Source organism: Moschus berezovskii, chromosome 17 (genome assembly GCF_049115385.1).
Source record: "Moschus berezovskii isolate FMDL1 chromosome 17, NW_MosBer_1.0, whole genome shotgun sequence".
Lineage (NCBI taxonomy): Eukaryota > Metazoa > Chordata > Mammalia > Artiodactyla > Moschidae > Moschus > Moschus berezovskii.
In genome coordinates, this window is record NC_142476.1 from 14,578,770 (window position 1) to 14,602,850 (window position 24,081).

At 43.9% G+C, this 24,081-nt stretch overlaps 1 protein-coding gene across 3 annotated transcripts in view; it reads left to right on the top strand.

Annotated features, from left to right (window-relative positions):
* Positions 1–22,548: 22,548 nt before the first annotated feature.
* Positions 22,549–24,081, top strand: part of LOC129551811 (uncharacterized) — a 45,293-nt gene continuing 43,760 nt past the window's right edge. For all 3 annotated transcript variants that reach the window (XM_088845218.1, XM_088845217.1, XM_055420144.2), the window contains exon 1: positions 22,549–24,080. In XM_088845218.1, the coding sequence (XP_088701344.1) occupies positions 23,932–24,080 (149 nt within the window). In that variant the 5' untranslated portion in view covers positions 22,549–23,931. The remainder of the gene's footprint in view (position 24,081) is intronic.

Here is a 24,081-nt window from a genome sequence, read left to right on the forward strand (position 1 = left end):
TCCCTTGAAGAAGGGAAGGGTAACCCACTTAAGTATTCTTGCCTTAGAGAATTCCACGGACAGAGGAGCCTGGCAGGCTACAGTCCATCGGGTCCCAAAGAGTTGGACACAACTGAGTGACCTTCACTTTATTATGAAATGTAGTAAATTTTCACAGCAAAAAAAAAAAAAATCATTGTAAATTAAGCAAGATAAGAAAGGCAGCACGGTAGAGAATGAACTGGAGTGAAAATGGGAAAGTACCATGAACCTGAACAGTTTTATGGAACAAGATTATGTTTAAAGAGCCAAGAGGGGAGAGCCATCTTTAACTAGTTACGTTTTCTCAAGCACCAGTGACAGCAGTAACAGCAGTGGTAGCAGTTGTAATATATTTATCAAAAACTGTTCTCACATTAACATGAACTTTCTCACAGGGTCACAGCAGTATGAGGCAGGTAGTATACGTCACCACGTTTTCAGGCTCAGATTAGTAAAGAAACTTCCCCTAGTTTATTAACACTGTAAGAGACAGAACTTAAATTTGAGTCCAAGTCCCGAGTGTAAGCACTTGAACCCCACCCAATCTTCCAAAATTCTACACTAAGGGATTTTATTTGCAAGTTCATATAATTCTATGCAACTCAAATGGGAAAATCCCAGAATCAGGAAACGTTTCCAATCAAACCTACCTAGGTGTCTCTCAGTAGTAATAAATAGTGCAAACACTTAAATAACACAGCTTTTCAGGGCTTTGAGGTCCAATCTCTTCTGTTCACCTTCTAAACATTGCAGTTCATGGCCCTGTTCCTCCGCCACGCTTTCTCCCAGGAGAGTCTGATTGACTTCTGTGAATTAAAATGCCGTGGACTTCCATTGATTCAAATCTTTATCCGTATTTTCTACCCCAGGCCCAAACTTTACCTCTGTGCCCATTTCCTATTGCCTAACATGACAGGATTGTGCTCCACCGACAAACACGTAGACCCCTGAACTCTCCACGCCCCCCACCACATCCCACCCTCCTGCTCCACGTACACCCCTGCCCCAGTGAAGGGCACCGCAACCTACCCAGTTACTCAGGCCAGGTACCTGGAGATCATCCTCACCTTCCACGCTCATCTCAAATGGCCAAGTCCAATCCAGAAGTAAGTTTTCTCAATCCTGGGTCTAAAATGTGCATCCCTTTCGTGTCCTTCTTCCCACTGGCACCATTGCCATGTCAGTATGACACCGATTCTCTCCTGGAGAACCAGCAAGGTCTCCTAACCCAGCTCTTGGGTTCCACTCTCTCCCTGCTCAAAGTCATCCTCCACAATGGCAGCAAGAGAATCTCTTAAAATGTACATAAGCCTGTGATAGGTCCTTGCATGCAACCTGCTTAAAGGTCCTGTTTGCAATTCAAATAAAATCCAAACCCCTTAGCAGAGCCCAGAGAGTCCTCTAAGTTCCAGCCTGGGTCTCGCACTTGATACCGTGGACTGTTTGCTCCACGCTTCTCCTGTGTTTGGTCTCCCCTCACGTTGGCCAAGATGTATGCAGTTAACTTGAACTATACTCCTTCCCTCCTATTTCCCATCACCAAATCTTTCTCCTGGAACCCTGTACCAAGGTCAGAGGACAAAAAAAAAAAATCTCTGGAACTGACCAAGCCCCATAGCGACTGTTTCCATGAGCCTCAGGATTTAAACCGATCAGTTCTCTGACCCCATATTAGGTAAAATATCCACCTATTACCACCCTGTGGCATCCCAATCAATCACCTAACGCCACCCTTCCAAGAGGAATTTTCTGTGTCTTCTCGGTCAGTGAGTCAGTTCAGTCGCTCAGTCTTATCCGAATCTTTGCAGCCCCATGGACTGCAGCACGCCAGGCCTCCCTGTCCTTCACCAACTCCCAGAGTTTGCTCAGACTCAAGTCCACTGAGTCGGTGATGCCATCCAACCATCTCATCCTCTGTCGTCCCCTTCTCTTCCCGCCTTCAATCTTTCCCAGCATCAGGGTCTTCTCCAATGAGTCAGTTCTTCGCATCAGGTGGCCAAAGTATTGGAGCTTCAGCATCAGTCCTTCCAATGAATACTCAGGACTGATTTCCTTTGGGGTTGACTGGTTTGATCTCCTTGCAGTCCAGGGGACTCTCAAGAGTCTTCTCCAACGCCAACATAGTTCAAAAGCATCAATTCTTCCGTGTCTTGAGGCGGTTTTAGAATTGGCTACTAGCCCGCTAAAGGGCTCCGCGCTCCCCTGAGCCTGCTGCTGTTCTAACAGCGTCTCCCACTCTGACAAACCCTCCTCTCTCATCGCCTCACATCTGGAACTTTTCCAACTCGTACAGAGACCGCGACACTCCTCCTTTTCACATCATGGCTTGACTATCAGAGAGGCTTTCCCAAACCATCCTTCCTAAAGAAGACCCCAACTCTGATTCTCTCCTCTATTTCAGCCCCTCCGTCTTTCCCTTTGTAACGTCTTTCAATAAATGGGGTGTTTTGATTTGTCCACTTATTTCCTAGACTTTCATCCATCTTCCCCACTTGGATGTAAACTCCATAAGGGTGGTGGTCTACTCACCTTGCCCGCCGTTGAATCACTGGTGCCAGGAACAGCACCTATTCTTTTTTTCTGGCCTCACCACACAGCATGAGGGACCCAAATCCCCAACCAGGGATCAAACCCACATCTCCAGCACTGGAAGTGCAGAATCTCGCCACTGGCCCTCCAGGGAAGCCCAGCGCCTGTCTTCTGGAAAGTGCCTAGTTCATGTTAGTGAAGGAGAGCATGGTGGTATACATGAACAAGAAGAGGATTAAATGAGTAAGTGGAAGATGCGCATTTATTTTTCCCTGTGAGGAAACCTTAACATATATAATTTTGTTAGAGACACAACATAATATATTGACAGCTTACACTTTGGAGTAAGCTTTCTTTCCTAAAAATGTAATAGCTGCCACCAGGTTTTGAGACCTTTGTGTAAAAGTTACTTTGCTATCTACACGTAATGGTGCTTTTCCTTAGCACAGCTTTCTCGGTATAAAATGGTAGACACTGCTTTACTGAATTGGAATATGAGCTAAATGAAATGAATGCTGAGCATCTGGCACCATGTCTTGTGCGTGAAACGTCAGCTCTTTGGAGAACACAGCCTGGGATCTGGACACTGATCCCGGGGTCAGAGAACTTCTTTCTATTCTTGAGCTTCCCCCTTACTTGGTCTCAGTTAACCACTCTTTTATTTTTTACTTAAGGCCAATACTCCATCATTTTCTACCTATAATATCATCTGTCACATATTAGCTTCCATAGATAATGTGACAAGATAATAACAAATTGCTGTTAGCTCTAATTTAGAGGCTTAAATCCATCACCATGCCATTTGGGAAAAGTTTAATGTAGTTTTTAATGAACCTTAATAGTTGCAAGGGTTTCCCTGGTAGCTCAGATGGTAAAGAATCTGCCTGCAAAGTGGGAGACTCGGGTTCGATCCCTGGGTCAGAAAGATCCCCTGGATCTGGCAGCCCACTCCAGTATCCTTGCCTGGAGAATCCCATGGCAGAGAAGCCTGGCGGGCTACAGTCCATGGGGTCACAAAGAGTGACTAACACACACAATAGTGGCAAGGGGGCAAAAATGAAAATGCTAACTTTTTCCAAATGAGATTTTAGTCCAGTTTCCAAAATAAGCTGTAACTGCGTAAACATGAGTTTCAAAAATCTGCAGGCACATCTTTTCTAATCTCTTACTAACAATTTAATAACCCAGTTTAAGTGTTTGAGAATCACTAATCTGAAGGAATCTGCCACCAGGCCTGCTGGGGCACTTGTGTTTCTGTCAACGGACTTCGCTTTCATATGTAATCAGTTGGCTCGGATGGACAGACTGGTTGCAGGACTTTGACCTTTGTTTCTTTGGGGAAAAGTATTGTGTTTTGGGAAAACCACCCAAGGAAGTCACCTTCGCACTTTCTAGAACCACACTAAGACTCCATCCTCCACTCTGAAGACACGAAAGGGTGACCAGGTAATAAAACTCCAACCCCATCTCGCGGTGATTTGCATGCAGTAGGAGCTGAGGGGACTCATGTAACCGTCAGTGACTTCGCCATTAAAGAGGAGTCAGTCACCCTTGTTGAAAACAACAGGGTGACTCACAAACGTGCCCCATGCTAAGACCAGGGACACAAAGCTCTCAAGTTTATTAGAAGGGGGTCCGCACACCGAGAGCAATTAGAATTCTAAGGTCTCCACTTCTCCATTGGATCCTCATTTCCAAACTGAAGATGAAGTAAGATGGAATGAGCTTTTTCCCCCTCAAGCTTGATATAGAGGCAAAGAGATCAGTTTAACAACTGGAGTGCAACTGCACACATGTTCATTGACTTAGGGAAAAATAATCAACAAATGTCCTCTACCTTCCAAAAATCTCCTCTTTTGGGAAAAGGCTGTAGGTCAAGTGAGAGAGATGAAGGAGGTCACACTATCCTTGGCAAGATTCGAACAAGAGGAGATACTTTGGGAAAATAGCAGCCTCCACGTCCTGTCTCTTGAGGGCTCACCCTTGAAGCCTTGAGCCCACGTTAGCCACATGTGGAGGTCATTCGCCGTAAAGGGCAGCAAATTTTTCAGGATATACAGTTGCACAGAGCAGACAACATGTAAACAAGTGTGTGTTGACGTGTGAATGAAGCTTTATTTATGGCTACAAATTTGAATCTCATATAACTTTCAGACCTCATGGGGCTTTATTCTTCTTCAGATTCTTTTTAATACGTGAATACATTTTAAAACCTTGCTTAGCTCCTGGGCATTCTTAGTTCATGACACAACAGGCTGCAAGACTGCACCCAGCCCTCAACTGCTCCAGGCCTTGACATGTGTGTTATCCCAGATGAGGCCCCAGTTATCAGGGCAAGATGAGTCATCTGGCTGTGCTGTTGCCAAGTTCCTGGTTCCTAGAGCATGAGATAGGATAATAATAAATCATTTTAAGCCCTAATTTTGGGAATCATTGCTTAAGCAGCGGTATATAACCGGGATGACTCATAACAAAGACAGCACTGAAAAGCGACCTCGAATATTTTTGAAAACTTGGAAACCATCTCACTAGCCTGTCCTTCACAGATACCCCTTTTCTTTGGGTCCTATGAGTCAACAATTTTGATTGCATTGATCAAAGTAAGTAATTTTCTTGGTGCTGTGGATACAACTCTATTATCAAAACGAGCAGTCTCCATTTAAACATCACATTGAAAGCTATGCAGGGGCTTCTCTGGTGGCTCAGGGGTAAAGAATCTGCCTGCCAATGCAGGAGACACGGGTTCGACCCCTGAGCCGGGAAGATTTCACATGCCATAGAGCAACTAAGCCCAAGTGCCCCAAGTACTGAGCCTGTACTCTAGAGCCCAGACATGGCAACTGTTGAGCCCACACACCCTAGAGCCATGGTCCACAAGAGAAGCCAGTGCAATAAGTCTGCACACTGCAGCTAGAGAGGAGCCCCCATTCGCCACAACTAGAGACAAGCTCGTGCAGGAACGAAGACCCAGCAAAGCCAAAACTAATATTCCTGAGTGTTCTATCTTGTGTTAGCCCCCAAATTACCTCTTTGCCTAAATTAAAGTCCAATTTTTTTGACAGTTGCAACAGAAGGTGCTCTGAGACACAACATGGGAAAAGCCTTTCTGGTGGTGGAATATTCATCTCTTTACTCTGAGCAATAGTTTCAGAATTACATCAAGGACATTCCAGGCATCGGTGACAGGCCATAAGAACACAAAAACAGGTAGGCACAAAGTCCACTGCCACAAGCGGCTCACCATCTAGTAGCAAAAACAGATGAAATAAAAAATAATTCAAACACAGTATGATAACAGGGAAACCAGACGGAGGCCTGAAGGAGGAAGTGATAACCATGCCTGAGTTGATCGTAGAAGGTGCCCTGAGCAGAGAGGGAGCTGGGCGGGGGAGTGGTGGCAGGAACACCCGCCCTGCCCTCGGTTCTCAGCAAAGCTCCTTGTTTGAAGACCTGCAGAGGTTTCCAGGTCACAGAGCCGCTGTGTGCAGGGGAGGGGTTTGGAGAGATGGGCCCTTCTCGGGTAAGGAAAGGCCTTGTATGTGACACCAGTGGTTTGGATTTCAGCCCCGTGGGCAGTGAAAGATCCTCAGAGCCTTCTAACATTTCCTTCTGGTAAACTGGTCTGTCAATACCTAGGCTGGGGTACAAGCCTCATGTCACCAGGATGAGAGCCTGGACCAAGGCAAGGCCGCCAGGCTGAGGGTGGGAACCAGCAGCCAAAGCTTCTCAGGATGCTTCCTCAATGCATCAGAGACTGTCAACAGGAGGGGGTGACATGGAAAATTCCCAGGCTACTCCCAGGCTTAAGCCAGCCAGATGAGCAGACCATCAGGCACATGTGGGTAACTGAAATCATCTCCCCATTGGCCTTCAATCCCAGCTTCTGTTTTGTCTTATACATGCTTCCTTTTTTCTTCCTCTCTGCTACCAACTCATTTCCATTTTCTCTCAAGAATGTACAGTTTGGTAACGTCCCTTTTTATTGCTTGATTTTTATGTTCTTTATTGCTTGATTTTTATGTTCTTTATGTCATCGCTTTCCTAATAAACCTTTGGTTGATATATGCTCTCTCTCTTTTCTTTGTCTTATTTCTTGGTCTTAACCTTTACTGTTTCTTCCTCCAAGCCCGTGGAACAGGTCCAGGGCCATGATATCCCGGGAGGGATGAAGGGTCTGAGTTCCTTGGCTGCAGAAGATCCCTGGGAAGGCCGGACCAGCAAGGACGGCTCCCCACCGCCTGAGCACTTTCAGGGCGGGTCTCTCTGCACTGCGTCCACGTGGCCCCCGCAGCACATGGCGTAGGAAGTGGCATTTCGGTCTAGAAGATGTGAAACAGCTAATGGAGGGCTCAAGTGCAGCTCCCCACAGCCTCCTCACTGCCTCTGATGTGGGCGGAAGTGAGCTGAGTCTGCAATGCTCCCCGCTTCCCCTCCCCCTCCCCTTCCTCCCTCCCCTCCCCCATCCCTCCCCCGCGGTGCAGCTGCAAAGCATGTGCTGTGAACACTGGGGCCACAGAGCCGTGACTGCTGCTGAGTTAGAAGCAGAGAGAAGCGGAGGCCCAGGGGCGTGAACAATGGGAAGGTGCCCCCCCCAACCCCGGGTCTCCCTGCAGGGGGCCTTGCCCACCCACAGCTCAGAGCTCCTTGGAGCAGCCCCTCCAGGCCCTGCGAGCACTCCCCCTGCGATGAAGAGCAGGTGAGGTGCTCCCGGGTTCCCTGTCCACAGGGCCGCCCTCTGCCCGGCCGCTCTGGCTGCCTGGACCCGGAGGAGCCGGCGGGCCACTGGCCCTGCCCACCTCGGGGTGCGCCCCAGTGGCTCTGAGGGGAGCGGGGCTGGGCAGGCCCCACAGGCAGCCCCCTGATCCACCCCTGGGGCTCACACCCGTCCCTGCCCCAGCTGCCACACACAGCCCACCTCTGGAAGGGATCCTTCCTCATTTAAATAAGAATCTGTGCTTTGAGGGCTCCTCGAGGGGACTGAAATGTCTGCTATGCCTAGGAATGTACAAGGGAGGAGAGGCCGCTCACCTGTTACCACAGCGCCCAGTGTCCCCTCCATGAAAAGGGACGATCGCCAAGAAAGAAGGGACTGCGAGATTGAACAGGTCAATGCCAGTGGCAAAGTGACTTATTGTCTAAAGCATATGATGAAGGAGAGTATATATTTTAATCCTAGTCACCTGATTAAAGACTGCTGAAGGAACCCAATTCATTCTGTAGGGTTTATTCTCCTGATGCCCACAGTTCCAGATGAGTAAGAGCCAAATGCATAAGCCAGCTTTTCTTCGACGTTTACTTTGCCTTTTGTGTTTTTGAAATACAGGAACCAGGTCCATATTGTACTGTGTTTGAATACAGCGATGGTCTGGGGTAGTGCTTTAAAGGGTGTACGTGAATCTTGGGTTTCTGGGTAAAGAGGCGCATCCCACAAACAGGCTGGTCTTCTTCCCCAGCAGCAGGAACGGCTGGAGCTGACAAACACTGACACAGGGTAGGTGCCAGATGAGAGGTCCGCAGCAAACCGAATGCAAAGGAGGCGGCGCCGAGCTGTGCACAGTCGTCTGTCCATTTGTCATTAAATGAGAATTTTTTTCTAAACAGTTGTGTGTCCATTTGCAATTAAAAGGGAATTTTTTTGCTACTCGCTTTTGAAAATTGACTTTTAGAAAAAGTCAGTCCTCAATGTTAAATGATATTCAGGATTGTATGGTCATTTTGTTAAGTATGTGGCAGTGGTACCTGACGATACAAATGTGAGTGCAGGAGGATGTTAATAATTTTTACACACCCTGGCTGAAGTCTTTAATAGCAGACTGTCGTGCTGTGTTTATAATGCTTCCGAATAAAACATCAAAGAGATTAAATTGAGAGATTCATAAATAACAGACAAAGAAAATACAGCCAAATGTTAACAATTGATGAGTCTAGGTGCAGTATGCGGGTGATCACCGTACAAATATTTTTATTTAATTTTTATAATACAGACTTTAAAAAGAATCTATGTTTCAAACATGCAAATTCGCCTTCCGGTTGGCAGCATCTGGTCATAGCTCTCTGATTCTCACCATCTGAAATACCTTCGTTCAGTAGCGAATTATTCAGCAGTGTTCACTTTGCTACTGCACTGAAAACATATCCAACTGAAGCTCGTTTAAAAGGCGCTGCAAATACACATTCACAGGCACAGGGCGCTCTGCTCAGTGTTCGTCAACGTTACACGGAAGCCTGGGTGGGAGGGGAGCTCGGAGAGAGAATGGATGCGCTACACGTGTTGCTGAGTCCCTCTGCTGTGCCCCTGAAACTATCACAACGTTGTTAATCATCTATATAAAATAAAAAGTTTAAAAGACGTGCACATTCATGGGTGAACTTAACCATCTTCCTATAAAAGGGGCGCATTTTATTGATGAACATAAAAGTTCTGAAAATCACATTTTGCAAGATTCCACTGATGTAAAGATCTGTGTGTGTGTGTGTGTACACATATCATAGAGAGATGACTATTTGCCAAGAGGCAAACGATGATTATCTCTGAGTGCTGGATTGCCAGGTGATGTTATCCTCTTCTTTGTATGTGCTAATTTTGCTTAGTTCTTTACAATGAGTGTTATATCATCTTAAAACACAAAAGTGTAAGAAAGCACGTAGTCATTTTGTCTTTAATGCCGTCCTATTTAATCTGTTCTTATTAACCAGAAGCATTCTGTACACACAGTCAGTTCAGTTCAGTTCAGTTCAGTCGCTCAGTCATGTCTGACTCTTTGTGACCCCATGAATCACACAGCACGCCAGGCCTACAGTACCCAGGCATGAAATTGACTTTCTCAGGAAACATGCAAAAGCATGGAACTATTTTCACCTTGTACTTAAACCCATATTTCTTTTTCTTTTCCACTTAGGATAGCATTTGAATTTGTGGTTTGTATTTCAAAGAATTAGAAATTCTAAATAAATAACGCCCTTCAGCACTGTATTTTCCTCTGTACCTTAGGAAAGAATTATTCATGTACTGTAGGTAGGCCAAACCATAAAAAAAGTAAATCAAACCGACTGTTACATTTTCAATGAGTCTCTTTTTACTCACTTAAAGCATTTTCATAAAGGCAGATCTGGACATTTCCCATTTCCACAGACCTGCCTTTTAGCTTTCTTATCTCATGGTATATCTTATAAATGGATTGCACACAGTTTGTTTTCATATCGGTATACATAATTATGAAATGAATTGAGCTCAAAATACATTGTAGTATAGTGTATACTTTTCCTCATCATGTTTATTACGATGAGGAAACTTATTCTTAATTTTTAACATCTTCAGCCATATTTATTGGATGTTCACCATGGCTGCAGGTGGACCCCACTCACGAAGTGGTTAATTTAAGTATTTCAAAAACTAGCAACATATATCGGAGAAGGCAATGGCAAGCCACTCCAGTACTCTTGCCTAGAAAATCCCATGGACAGAGGAGCCTGGTAGGCTGCAGTCCATGGGGTCGATACTAGTCAGACACCACTGAGCGACTTCACTTTCACTTTTCACTTTCACGCGTTGGAGAAGGAAATGGCAACCCACTCCAGTGTTCTTGCCTGGAGAATCCCAGGGACGGCGGAGCCTCGTGGGCTGCTGTCTATGGGGTCGCACAGAGTCGGACATGACTGAAGCGACTTAGCAGCAGCAGCAGCAACATATATGGCAGAAGCCTTCACAATATTGTAAAGTAACTATCCTCCAATTAATATAAAAAGTAAATTCTTAAAAATTAGCAACAAGCAGAACAAGAATAACTTTCTTACTCTCTTCTTTAGTGGATTAAAACATAGTCACTGCTGTTCACACTGATGTACTCAGGGTCAGTCAGTCAGTCAATTCAGTCGCTCAGTCGTGTCCAACTCTCCACGACCCCATGAATCACAGCACGCCAGGCCTCCCTGTCCATCACCAACTCCCGGAGTTCACTCAAACTCATGCAAAAGTAGAAAACTGTACCACAGCACAATTACTAGTGTCTTTCTTTCTGGATTGCTTCATTCATCCTTCTGAGGAAACCCTTTCTGAAGTAAGGATCAGAAAAATTCCCTAACAATGATGTAGTGGATGCAGTCCTCAACTAAAAACATCAAAGATGTATTAATATAATCTAGTCTTATTTCTGCTACTAACTAGTTAAGTGATTTCTACAAATTACTTAACTGATCTATCGATTTTGTAACTGGGAAACCAATGGTTTGGACTGAGTGTCTTTAAGGTCCTAATGCTGCTGCTGCTAAGTCACTTCAGTCGTGTCTGACTCTGTGTGACCCCATAGACGGAAACCCACCAGGCTCCCCCGTCCCTGGGATTCTCCAAGCAAGAACACTGGAGTGGGTTGCCATTTCCTTCTCCTGTGTGTGAAAGTGAAAAGTGAAAGTGAAGTCACTCAGTCATGTCCGACCCTTAGCGACCCCACGGACTGCAGCCTACCAGGCTGCTCCATCCATGGGATTTTCTAGGCAAGAGTACTGGAGTGGCTTGCCATTGCACTGATGTTCAAATCTGGAAAACACCGTCCCTGATCTCCCTTGAAGGGAGGAAGGGGAAGCAGAAGGACCGTGTCAGCGCAGCCAGGTTCTAGAGCTGCAGTGGTCCCGGTGGATACATTAGTTTCCCTCACGCTGTCAGCCTCTCCCATACCAGTGTCTAAGCAACAGAGTTCTGAGTTTCCATTCAATGATCCCTTGTCTGTGCTTGTTTGTGTCAGATGCAGTGTGTAGCCTGGCTGAAATCAGCACATCAGGGAGATCAACTCCCTTTTGAAGCCACTTCTCCCTGCAACTAATGAGGCTTGTCCATCCCTCTTTGTCTCTGGGGCTCCTGTGTTTTTTTCTCCCCATATCTCCCCCTGGCCACCTCCCCCTTGTCTGAATAGCATCATAGGTTGATGCTTAGACCTAGCTCTGGTGTAACTCCCTAGGATTCCTGTAAATGGTAAGAGGATTACAAGTAAATGTACAACTGAAATCTGAAAGTGGCTTTGGTAACAAAGCATCAGGGCATCGCCGTTTCTCCTGCAGAGGATACAGTGGCGATTATTTCTGCTGTGATAAGATGCCCCTGACTCGGACAGTACCATCCTCAACAGGGCACATCATCGACTTGGTGTGCGTGCCCGCGGATTTCATCTGCAGCAGCAGGGACCAGGAGCACCTTTCAGCCAGGACTGGAGAAGGAGGGGTGACCCCAGAGCTGAAAAGGAGGGGAAGCTAAAGATGGCGAGGGCGGCTCAGAGGGGCACAAGGGAGGCGACCCTCTCCCGCCCCTCAGGTGATGCTGGGACTATTGGAAAAGGATGCGGAAGAGGCCAGACAGAGTCCGCAAATGGCAGAAGGGTATTGTGAACTTCCCCTTGTCATCTGCCTAGGAAACACATTTTACATCTATCTTAACAACATATTATTAGACTCCAGCTGCCTGGAAATCCTCTCTGGCTAGTCTAAATCATCTATAATTAGCCTCAGCATTTTCCATGCTTTCCAGAGTCCTAACACTAATACAATATTCCATGATATGGTACATGCTACTGAATAATATGTCAAAGGCTTTTAAGTACATCGATGTGGGTCACTACTGGGCTTCCCTGATGACTCAGCAGGTAAAGAACCTGCCTGCTCTGCAGGAGATGTGGGAGACATAGGTTTGATCCCTGGGTCCTGGGTCAGGAAAATCCTTGGAGGAGGGCAAGGCAACCCACTCCAATATTCTTTCTGGGAAAACCCCATGGACAGAGGAGCCTGGTGTGCTACAGTCCATGGGGCTGCAGAGAGTTGGACACGACTGAAGCAGCTGAGCACGCACACAGAGCTCATCACTAACCCACCAAATTAAGCAAATACATTTAAGCCACAAATCTGTATTGAACAACCACCCTGTATTGCTTAGATGCTATTATAGTAAAAGAGATTCGGGTGAAATAGCCATCAAAATAAAGAATAAGATACATTTTAAGAGACAGGTTATGATTCCAAACAACAATAATGAAAACAATAGCGACAGGGCTTCCCTGGTGGCTCAGTGGTAAAGAATCCGCCGGCCAATGCAGGAGACACGTGTTCGAGCCCTGGTCCCAGAAGATGCCACTTGTCACAGAGCAACAAGCCCATGCACCACAATTACTGAGCTTGCGCTCCAGCGCCCAGGAGCTGCAACTGCTGCAGCCGGTGCTCCTAGAGACGGAAACAGAGACGCCGCCAGCGAGAAGCCTGCGCCCCCCAGCTTGCTGCAGCTGCAGAAAGCCCGGCAGCCTCAACGAAGACCCAGGGCAACCAAAAACAAATACGTAAAACCATAGCAACAGGTCAAGGGCCACCGGTTGCTGCACACCAGGAACTTCTTGAAAACTTTTATTTCATTGTTGAAACCAGTGTTGAGCAGAAGGGTGTTGTCTCTCTTCCACAGCTGGGAGGTGGATTTCAAAGCCAGCTTAAACACTTTGCGGCAATTATTTTTTGAGGGGGTGTTCATATTGCATTTGTGGTTGTTTTAATCTGCATTAACTGTTACCGTTTAAACATGAGAAGGATTTACTGCCACATTCACATTTTTAATTTCTCTCGAGAAACTGGAAGAGTGTGTGCTACACCAGGGCTTCACGTTTTACACAATAATAACACGATAAAGCTGAATCATGGATGTCAGCTCTAAACAAGGCATCAGGTGTCCACTAAGGTATTTTTTGAAAAACGCAAGCAATTTAACTTGATACATTTTCACAACGTTAATAAGTAATTGCTTTTCACAAAGAAGTGCCCACGGCAAAAAATGGATCATTAGCAACACCTCCTCACCCTTGTACTCTCCCCCGCCCACCCCCATCCAAGGTCATTACTGCCTTGACTCTGGCACACAGGTTATTTTTGACTGTTTCTGAATCTTACATGAATTGTATGCAGTTAACTTTGTGTGTGCCTTCTACCACACATCACTGTATTTTTGAGATTCATTCATGTTGTACTGATGATATGCAGCTTGTTCATTCTGGTTGTGAATTCTAATCCCATTCACAAATACGTCAATTTTGTTTAGCCATTCCACTGTTGATAGACATCTTGCTTTTTTTCCCTAGTTTTCGGCTATTGCAAATAATGCTGCTGTGACATCCTGGTGCACATTTTCTGGTGAACATACCTGCATTTTTCTTAAGAGAATTAGCCAAAAAGTAGAATTGCTGGGTCACATGGTATGAATGGCTTAATTCCAGCACACATGCTCTGTCACTCTTTGCAACCCAATGAATGGGAGCCGGTCAGGCTCCACTGTCCATGGGATTATCCCAGCAAGAGTACTGGAGTGGGTTGCCATTTCTGCCTCCAGAGGATCTTACCAACCCAGGGATCGAACTCGAGTCTCCTGAGAGTCCTGAATTGTCAGGTGGATTCTTTACCATTGAGCCACCTAGAAAATTCAGCCTAAGTTATTGTCAAAAATATTTCCGAAGTGACTGTGCGAATTTACACTCTCCTCAGAAGTGCATGAGTACTCCGATTACTCCCAGTTCTCGTCTTCCCCCGTTTTACCTTTTCTTTCCATTTTCCTTCTTCCAGCGGGAGTATAAGAGTATCTATCCCATCATGCTTTTAATTGGCATTTCCCTGATGATGAAAGAAACTGAGTACTTTCCATAAATCTGTTGACAATCCTCTTTTGTAAAGTACATGTCAGTCTACTACCCATTCTTTTTTGAGTTGTCCTTCCCTTCTTAGTTTATTCATAGAAAATCTTTATATGTTCGAGATATAAAATTTTGTGAGATGTACGTATTACAAATCCTTTTCTCCTACTATGTAGCTAAATTTTTATTCCTTAACAGTGTTTTTTAGTGAACAAGAATTTTCCTTTCTTTTGTGGGGGGGGCTTTCCTCGTGGCTCAGATGGTAAAGCATCTGCCTGCAATACAGGAGACCTGGGTTTGATTCCTGGATTGGGAAGATCCCCTAGCGGAGGGCATGGTAACCCACTCCAGTATCCTTGCCCGGAGAATCCCATGGACAGAGGATCCTGGTGGGCTACAGTCCATGGGTTCACAAAGGGTTGGATACAACTGTGACTTTCAATTAGTAAACAAAACTTGTCCTTTCTACTATAATCCACTTGCCATTTTTTCCTGTCATTCATTCATTTAAAAACAATCTCTTTTACTGTACGGGGCCTTCTCTGCTGCACCCAGGCCCTCTCCAGCTGCGGCACGCGGGCTGCCATCGCAGTGGCCTCTCTTGCTGCAGAGCACGCTCTCTAGGCACACGGGCTCAGTGGTTGTGGGGTCCGGGTTTAGTTGCTCCAAGGTTTGCAGAATCTTCCCCGGCCAGAGACTGAACTCTTGCCCCCTGCATTGGCAGGCAGACTCTCACCTCCTTCGCCACCAGGACGGTCCAAGTTCACTCATCTTTTAGGCATTTCATCCTTTCATTCATTTTGTACTTTTCTATGAATTTTCATGTCCAGTTTACAAAGTTGCTGCCTATCTGAAGTTCATGAAGATATTCTGCTCCTCTCTTATGGGCTATCTGTTAATAATTTAACCTCTGACATTCAGATCTATAACCCATATGAAGTTGTTCTTTGTCCATGGTGTTGATGGATGGGTCAGGATTTTTTTTCTGCATGGATATACAACTGACCCAGCACAATGTACTGAAAAAAACAAAAAAACCCATCCCATCACTAGAATGGCAGCTTCGTCATGGACTGTTACACAATCAATGTTTGGGATGTTTTCTGGGCTCTTTTGAGTTCTTTGGGCAGTCCATTCTTATACCAGCACTGCTGCGGCTGCTGCTAAGTCGTATCCGACTCTGTGCGACCCCATAGAGGGTAGCCCTCCAGGCTCCCCCATCCCTGGGAAGCGCCAGGCAAGAACACTGGAGTGGGTTGCCATTTCCTTCTCCAATGCATGAAAGTGAAAAGTGAAAGTGAAGTCGTTCAGTTGTGTCTGACCCTTAGCGACCCCATGGGCTGCAGCCTACCAGGCTCCTCCATCCATGGGATTTCCCAGGCAAGAGTACTGCAGTGGGGTGCCATGGCTTCTCCTGTCTTAATTACCATACCTTTACCAAAAAATGATATCTAACACTGTAAGCCCTTCAGCGTTGTTCTACAAGATTGCTTTGACTAGGCTTGGTCCATTACATTTCCACATAGATTTTATTTTATTTTAATTGGAAGCTAATTACTTTACAGTATTATAGTGGTTTTTGCCATACATTGACATGAATCAGCCACGGGTGTACATGTGTTCCCCATCCTGAAGCCCCCTCCCACCTCCCTCCCTATCCCATCCCTCAGGGTCATCCCAGTGCCCCAACCCCAAGCACCCTGCCTCATGCATGGAACCTGGGCTGGCTATCTACCTGTATATTATCATATGTGAAACAGATCGCCAGTCTACATAAATTTTAAAGAGTTTGGCAGTTTTCTGAAAATATCTTCTGAGATGTTGACTAAGATTACGTTATATACTTCAATTTTGAGAAAATGTATATCTTTACATTATTTGTCTTCTGAACCATGAATGTGGTATATAATCTCCATTTATTTAGATAATCAGTTTTTCTCAGATATGTTCTGCTATCTTAACTAGAGGTGTCTTGTAAATTTTACTAGATTTATCTGTAAAATTTGATGCTAGTTGATACTCCTGTAAATTGTGCTGTTTTTGCTTTCATTTTCTATTTGCTCTTGATACATAGAAATGTAATTGGTTTTTACATAATGACTTCATATCCAGCAAATGTAGTCTCAGTGTTATTAAATTCACTTGTGAACTTGACTAATTTGTAGATTCATTTGGATCTTCTACACACTTGACCATATTTCTTTCATTCCTAGCTTTCTGTCTTTATCCCTTTTCCTGCTTTCTTGTCCTAGGATGGCCCTCCGGTACCTGGCTGAAAAGCTATGAAGATACTGAGAAACAGTTTCTCAACCCCAAACTCAGGGGGAGCCTTCAATATTATTTGATTAACTATGGCGTCTGTTGTAGGGTTTTGTTTTGTTTTTTTAAATAGAAGCTCTTTTTTTAGATTAAGGAAGTGGCTCTCTCTTCCCAGGTCACTGAGTTTTTCTATGACACCGTTTATTTCTTTTGTTCTTGGACCTGAGGAGATAATTACAGGATTGCTGTCTGTCTGTCTGTTTCTCTCTGCCTCTGCCTCCGTTTCTTTCCTCCTCTCCCAATTGCATGGTAGAACACACTGCTTTTTGAATGCTAACCTTTCTTTGCACTCCTGGAGTAATGCCGTGGTGCATATTATTCTTTTCACATTTCTCTATTGTGCTGATATTTTATTTAGCGTTTTTGCTTTCCTTTGTACTTTCCTTGTAATGCCAGTGCAAACTTTGAATAACAAGACTGTGCTGCCCTCTTAAAATGAAATGGAAGATATTTCCTTTTGTTCATTCTTTGGGAGAGTTAATAGAAGACTAGAGTTACTTCTTATGAAGGCTATCTGGGTCTGGAAGGTTGAGAGGAGAAGGAGTGGAATCATTAATTATGGAATCAGTTTTTAGGTTAAAAAAGAAAGCGGTTTTGCTAATTCTTGTTGAGGAAGTTTGGCTAAGTATTCTCAAGAAATGCATTTATTTAGTCTAAATTGACAACCTTCTTAATATAAAGTTATTCTTAATATTCTTTTGCTATTTTTTTAGAGTCTGTAAGATCTAAGTGAAAGTGGTGCAGCCACTGAAAAGCAGTGTTTACTTCGCTTATTTACAATTGCTAAGAGGTAGAACTCTAAGTATCCCTCACTAGATGCATGAATAAAGAAAATGTGCTTGTGTGTGTGTATGCGTGTGTGTGTATAAAATCATTATGCTGCACACCTTATACTAATTCAATGCTTGGTGTTAATTACATCTCAATAAAACTGGACACATTTTAATATTCACAAGTTCAGTAGTGATACCATTTTAAAAAATTACTGGTGTCAATTTTTTATCTTTTTCTCTCTTCCGTCCTAATCAGTTCTGCTAAATATATACTAATCTTTTCAGAGAACCAATTTGAAGGTTTTGTTGATTTTCTCTCTTATATTTATTTTTTATTTAACTGATGATTTTGCTCTTATATTTTTTTCTTCCTTTCTTGCATGTTACTTTGGTTTGATTTGCTACTCTATTTCTAGTTTCTTGAGATGAAGGCTTAGATCTTTGATTTTCGATGTCCACTGTTGTCCTTTACCACTAACTTTGCTCATTTATATTACCTTTTTCATCTCTAACAGCATTTGGGGTTCATAAATCCTTTAAATGGTTTAAGATCAGTGTGACACATTTATATGTTGGTAGGAGGTAAAACAGCCAAGATTCAAATGCAGGCTGTGTTACCCTTAAACTCGTGGTCCTCCTTCTCATGGAGGGCTGATTCTCTGAGCCACAAGGTGAAGGGAAGAGCACATGGTAGAGCAACAGAACAGCTTGGCTGACGCACACTCTGCTGAGTCCAGAGCGGCTTCTGGAGGAGACTGACAAGTGAGTGGAGAACCAGACCAGCTGTGTCCAGATCCTCCCTAAGTACGAGCCTTTCTGCTTCTGTGGCCGCGGCTTCCTCAACTGTAACGCGAGAAGCGTGGACTCAGCATTCCCAAGGTTCCTTTCCATGCTAACAGCAGAGTTTCAAAGAGGAAATGATGACCGAAGATATTGAAAGTTACAGAGAGGTTTACAATGCATAGTTTAAGAAATAGGCAATGCGCTTTTTAATCACATAATCATTGTACTTCTAAAAGTGAAAGTGTTAGTCACTCAGTCGTATGCAACTCTTTGCAAGCCCAAGGACTGTAGCCCACCAGGCTCCTCTGTCCATGGAATTCTGCAGGCAAGAACACTGCTGTGGGTAGCTATTCCCTTCTCCAGGGGATCTTTCTGACCCAGGGATCAAACCAAGGTCTCTTGCATTGCAGGCAGATTCTTTCCATCTGAACCACAATGGAGAAGTCCCGTATTTCTAAAGGCGGAAGCCAAAAGGCAAGAGTTTTAAAATTAAATGGGTTTTATGCCTTTCTCAAGTGGACAGGGAACTCTGTGCAGAAAAACATCTTGCAGAGTCTTACACAGTGAGGGAAATTTATATCAGGGTAGAAAGCACAGACTTCGTAAGCCTCAGTGACACTTGAGTTCCTGGGTCCTCTTCTTCATAGCTAGAGAGTTACAGGCACAAGATGGAACCAATCAAGAAAGATCGTCACAAGTGGCAAAAAATAATAATAATTAACTTGGTTTTCAACATCAAAAGAGTACTGTAAAGAGTTTGTATTAAAAAAATTAAACAACATCTTATCCAGTCAAGACAAACTCGATAAGTCCTCACACAAAGACAATTCATAAGACAGTTGCAACCAAAATTCCTTCAGTGACCTGAGGTTTTCATCTATGACTTTATAGGAGCAAAAAAATTAAAAATAAGAGGTTTAATTCTACCTGTTGAAAGTAAGGAGAAAGACTATCCCCTCATTTTTCTTAAAGCATTGACCTTAGAAAATGTATAACTTTAAGTACTTTCTCCTCTCTTTAAAATGTGTGCACACATCCTTTTGGAAACAAGATAGAAAACCTTTTGTCAGCTTTGTGACCAGGACTGTGCTCCCGAGCACTTGGGAGAGTTCTCCTTGAAATGTAACTTCATGGGAGGGAGCACCCCTATTTCCCAGTTTCCATGGGAAGGTAGAAATCCAACTGCAGTGGATACCTTACACCAAGTTCAAAATTGAAAACTGAAAATAAAAGTTTCTCAGTTGTTGACTCTTTGTGACCCCATGGACTCTAGCCCACCAGGCTCCTCTGTCCATGGGCTTCTCCAGGCAACAATACTGGAGTGGGTTGCCATTCCCTTCTCCAGGGAATCTTCCTGACCCAGGGATTGAACCCTGGTCTCCTGCATTGCAGGCAGAGTCTTTACAGTCTGAGCCACTCCATCATAAAAATATTAAGCATCTGTTTCTTCTCCGAATAAAGCCAATAAGTTAACATAGATGGTGACGCCAATTTCCAAAGTAAAGTTTGGATGAACTCTGAGTGACTGTCAGGTTTTCTTACTTGAAGGCTAGTTATTCTTTATTTCAAGTCTGGAAAATATTTATATAACGGATTGTATCCACCTGACTATATCAATCAATGAGGTTTCTTTTTTTTCCTTTTGTCTTTTCAACCTCTTAGCAGATTACCTGTGATGCATGGAACTGGATGAAGGCTTATTCAAGAACAAAAGTGCTTTTGTTCCCTACAAACTTTGTGGAGAGGGCTTCTAAATTCAAAGATGATTTTGTTCTTATTTATATTTGCCAAATGCATAGTAGGGTTGAATCTAGCACTGACCCTTCTGAGACTCTAAAGCATATTCCAAGATAAAGAATCTCATCTCTGTAGCCAGACTTCTCTGATGTCTGCTCCCAGTCAAATGAGTGAATCACTGCCTGGACGAGGATTGTGCTCAGAGGGGAAAGGGGATGGAGAGAGTGAAGTCTTTAGTCTGGACCCCAGGAAACATGCTCCTAACTTCAGAATTATTATGTTTATCTCCAAGTAACTTTCTGGAGCTGGATAAGTGTCCTCCACGTGAACACTCTCTCACATAGAAGAAATAAAGGGGGGTATTAAAGTCCAGTGATTCAGAGTTCAGAAAGAAGGAAAGCAGAAGTGAATATACTTGGGACTTCCTTGTGGCCCAGTGGTTAAGACTTTGCCTTCCAATGCAAGGGGTGCATGCTTGATCTCTGATTGGGAAGCTAGATCCCACAGGCTTCATGGCCAAAAACCCAGAACATAAAGCAGAAGCATTATTGTGACAAATTCAATAAAAACTTTAAAAATGACCCTCAACCAAAAAAAAATAATAATAAACTTAAAAAAAGAAAGAAAAGAAGGAAGAAAGCAGAAGTGAAGGTAACTTGAAGCTACTGGGTGTGAGTTTCAGGGCCTTTGGCTTAATGGGCCCCTTGCAAGGACCTAAGGAGCTGTTAACATGATCATATATGTTTATAAAATTGGCAAAAGTAAGAAGTTTCTGTATTCTTTTTGATAAAGAGGACCCACCAAATCATGAAACCTGTAAGTTCTTGCTGTGAGAGGAAGCAGAGAAATAAAACAGGAGCAAGAAAAGGTGGAAGAGTAACTGTGAATTTATGTATGTTCCCAAGACAGGATTTTCAAAAGAAAGTAGGCACTTTCCAAAAATAGTCACATTTTCTTAGGAAAAAATAATTTTTTAGAAAAATTCCTGCCAAGTAATAGGAAATTCAGCTACCCAAATGACCTAAATTCTTGACATCCAACTGAAAGCCTGTCAGAAAATAGTTCTCCAATACATCTGCTTTTCTTACACATAATTTATTTCACACATTTAAATAGCACCAGCTGAAAAGAAAATAGTGTGATCATTACAATCGAACTTTCTTTCAAAAACAGAATGTTTTTAGGAGTTTAGGACTTTAAATTATGAAAGTGCAGGTGAAATATTTTTCTCCCATATACTAAAAGTATTCCAGCAAAAATGCAAAAATCACTATTTCTGGGCCATTTTTTCATATTATTATAAAAATGGGAGTCTATGCAGCAGAAGATAATGAAAACCCTTCTCCAACATCCTTGTTTCTAAAAGACTCTGAATTAAAATAAGAGGAAAGTTCATTGAGCACAGCCCCAGGTGGGTCGGGGGCTGCGGAGACACAGAAAGAGCAGCCAGTACAAGCATCAGCCTCCAGAGTGAAAAGGCACGTCCTGCACCCACCAGAATCCCAGAGCATCCTGAGCCCGCGGTCTCCTCCTCTGTGTTGGGTGGGGCTTGACTGAAGGTGGAAGAGTGAGCAGAACCTGGACTCAGAGGCTAGAAAGGAATGGATTTGGGAGCCTCAGAGATGAAAGGAGAGCAGTGACTTAGCCCCCACCCACCCTCTGGAGGCCTTAAGCTTTGCAGACTTACTGTGAAAAACCCATGGGGTTGCTGAAGGTGATTAGAATATGTTATTTTTTTCTTTTCCATTATGTTTTATTAAGGATATTGATGATAACTCCCAATAGAACCTTGTTGCTTATTTATTCTATATATAATATAGAATTGCAGTGTTGAAGAAGACTCCTGAGAGTCCCCTGGACTGCGAGGAGATCAAAACAGTCCGTCCTAAAGGAAATCAACCCTGAATATTCATTGGAAGGACCGATGCTGAAGCTGAAGCTCCAGTACTTTAGCCACCAGATTTGAAGAGCTGACTCATTGGAAAAGAGCCTGGTATTGGGAAAGATTGAAGGCAGGAGGAGAAGAGGGTGGCAGAGAATGAGATGGTTGGGTGGCATCACCAACTCAATGGACATGAATCTGAGCAAACTCTAGGAGACAGTGAAGGACAGGGAAGCCTGGCGTTCTGCAGTCCATGGGGTCGCGAAGAGTCAGACACGACGTCAAGCCTGAACAAGAACAACTATCATCTGATCTAGAAGTTGAATCACACTTCCGGAGCGCCATTTCTAGGAACCACCTGAAACAAAAAGTTTAGAGTTCTCGTTTTCATTTAATCCAGCTCAGGTGGAATGGCCCTTGTGTCTTCATGGATGAGAGCACTTGGTGTGGAGGCGTTTACAGTGCTGATCTGGTATATGAAAACAGCCGGCCGATTATCAAGACTCAGACACTGCTCCTAAATCCATTGAATGGAACAATGTGTCTTAAAAGGCCACAACAAGTCAATTAGTACGAACAAGGTTCTTCAGTTCTCACAACAGGTGACGCTGTCTATTTTATGCGATGTGGCCAGCGTTGATTTAACAGCTATGAGGATTTTATATACTGTATTGAGTAACGTGCTTCTACCTGCAGAAACCTGAAAGCTGCCAGTACATTTCCTGTTAGCACAAAGATTTTATTTATATGGTGAAAAAGAAGCTGAGATCCCCAAATGTGCCTCGTTTACTTTCGCACTTCCAAATAGAAAACATAAACACTTAAACATAAGAAAACACCAAAAATGGGATGAATTACACGAAATACACATTTTGAACATTGCGTCACATAGCTAATGCTGACCACCTCAGTGAAAGCTAATACGGCACTTACACAATAATTCACAGTGAACCCAGCCACAGAGGCCAAGTTTAACATCTCACAGGATCAAGACCCAAGAAGCACTTTACAGAACTTAACACAAAATGATTTAGAATATCTCTTCCTAAGTAATTTTCATTTCAACATTTTTGCTTTCTTATGCTCCGTCTTGCAGTATGAAAATGAAGGTAGATAATTAAAAAAAAAAAGAAAACAACAAAAACTCATATACTATTCACTTATAGTTTCAAGCAATAATAAATGAGGTTTTGAGGTTTTAACCAGGTGTCCTGAAGTTATCATTACCTAGATTTATTTGAAGCCTTTGAGACTTTTAAGTCTAACACAATGTTTATGATATGAAGGGATTTAAATGTGACCTTGCTGACATTATAGTTAAAACAGCCATATCTGGTTTACACAAGCTAACTTTCATTTATAAGCTCCTGTGATCACTCTGTTTATAGAATGAGATTGGTATTCTAGGGTTTTATTTATTACTCATAGCTTTACTATAATTAAACTAATTTTCTATTTTGAGCAAAGAGGTATTCTTAAAGGGGTGTGTCTGAGTAGGTTTCAGTTGGACTCATTTCATATTCAAGATCTATTAGTGTATTATCTTTGAAAGCCCAAAAGGTTGGAAGCAAAATCTTTTGACTGTCAGTATAATCGCTGAGTTTCCTTGAGTAGATGGACAATTTACTTGACATATTAATAGTTCAATAAAGGACAAGTGTTGGGTTCCACCTATGTCTTCTCCTTTTTCTTTTTCTTTTTTTTTTTTCTTATTTTCTTTTCTGTGCCACTTGGCATGTTGGATCCTAGTTCCCTGATCAGGGATGGAACCCACATCCCCTGCATTGAAAGTGCATAAGTCTTAACCACTGGACCGCCAAGGATGTCCCTTCGCATATGTTCTTGGCATCGGATGAGGCCAGAATTCCTTAGTCTTGACAGCATAGGTCTCACGCTCGGGTAGTTCTTTGTCATGAGGACCTTTCCTGAGCACGGTACTATGTTCAGCAGCATTCCTGGCCTCTGATCACAAGATGCCATTAATACTTCCCAGTTGCAACAAGCAAAAATGTCTCCAGATGTCCTGGGTGTAGGAGGTGGGCAGATGGAGGGAGTAAACTGGCCCCCAGTTGACAACAACCACTGGACTGGGCGTTAGGAATTTTAGAAAGTAAAATACAGACGCAGCAGAAGGCTCTGTGACCCAGCATCGGCTTAAAGCCGCTTTGACCTGGGCTCAGCTAAGGACAGCGGGCTTTCTCTGCTCCCGCAGCGGGAGGCTGGTCCCCAGGGGCGCGGAAGGATGCTGCGTCAGGGCGGCGGGGCTGGAGGGACTCCTGCCTCTCCCGGGCCGCGCTGGGCGGGTAAGCGCGCCCGGGAATTGTCCCCGCCGGGCTCTCCCGGGGTCCGTGGGAAATCTCCATCTCTCACACGTGCGAACTGCAGAATCCGG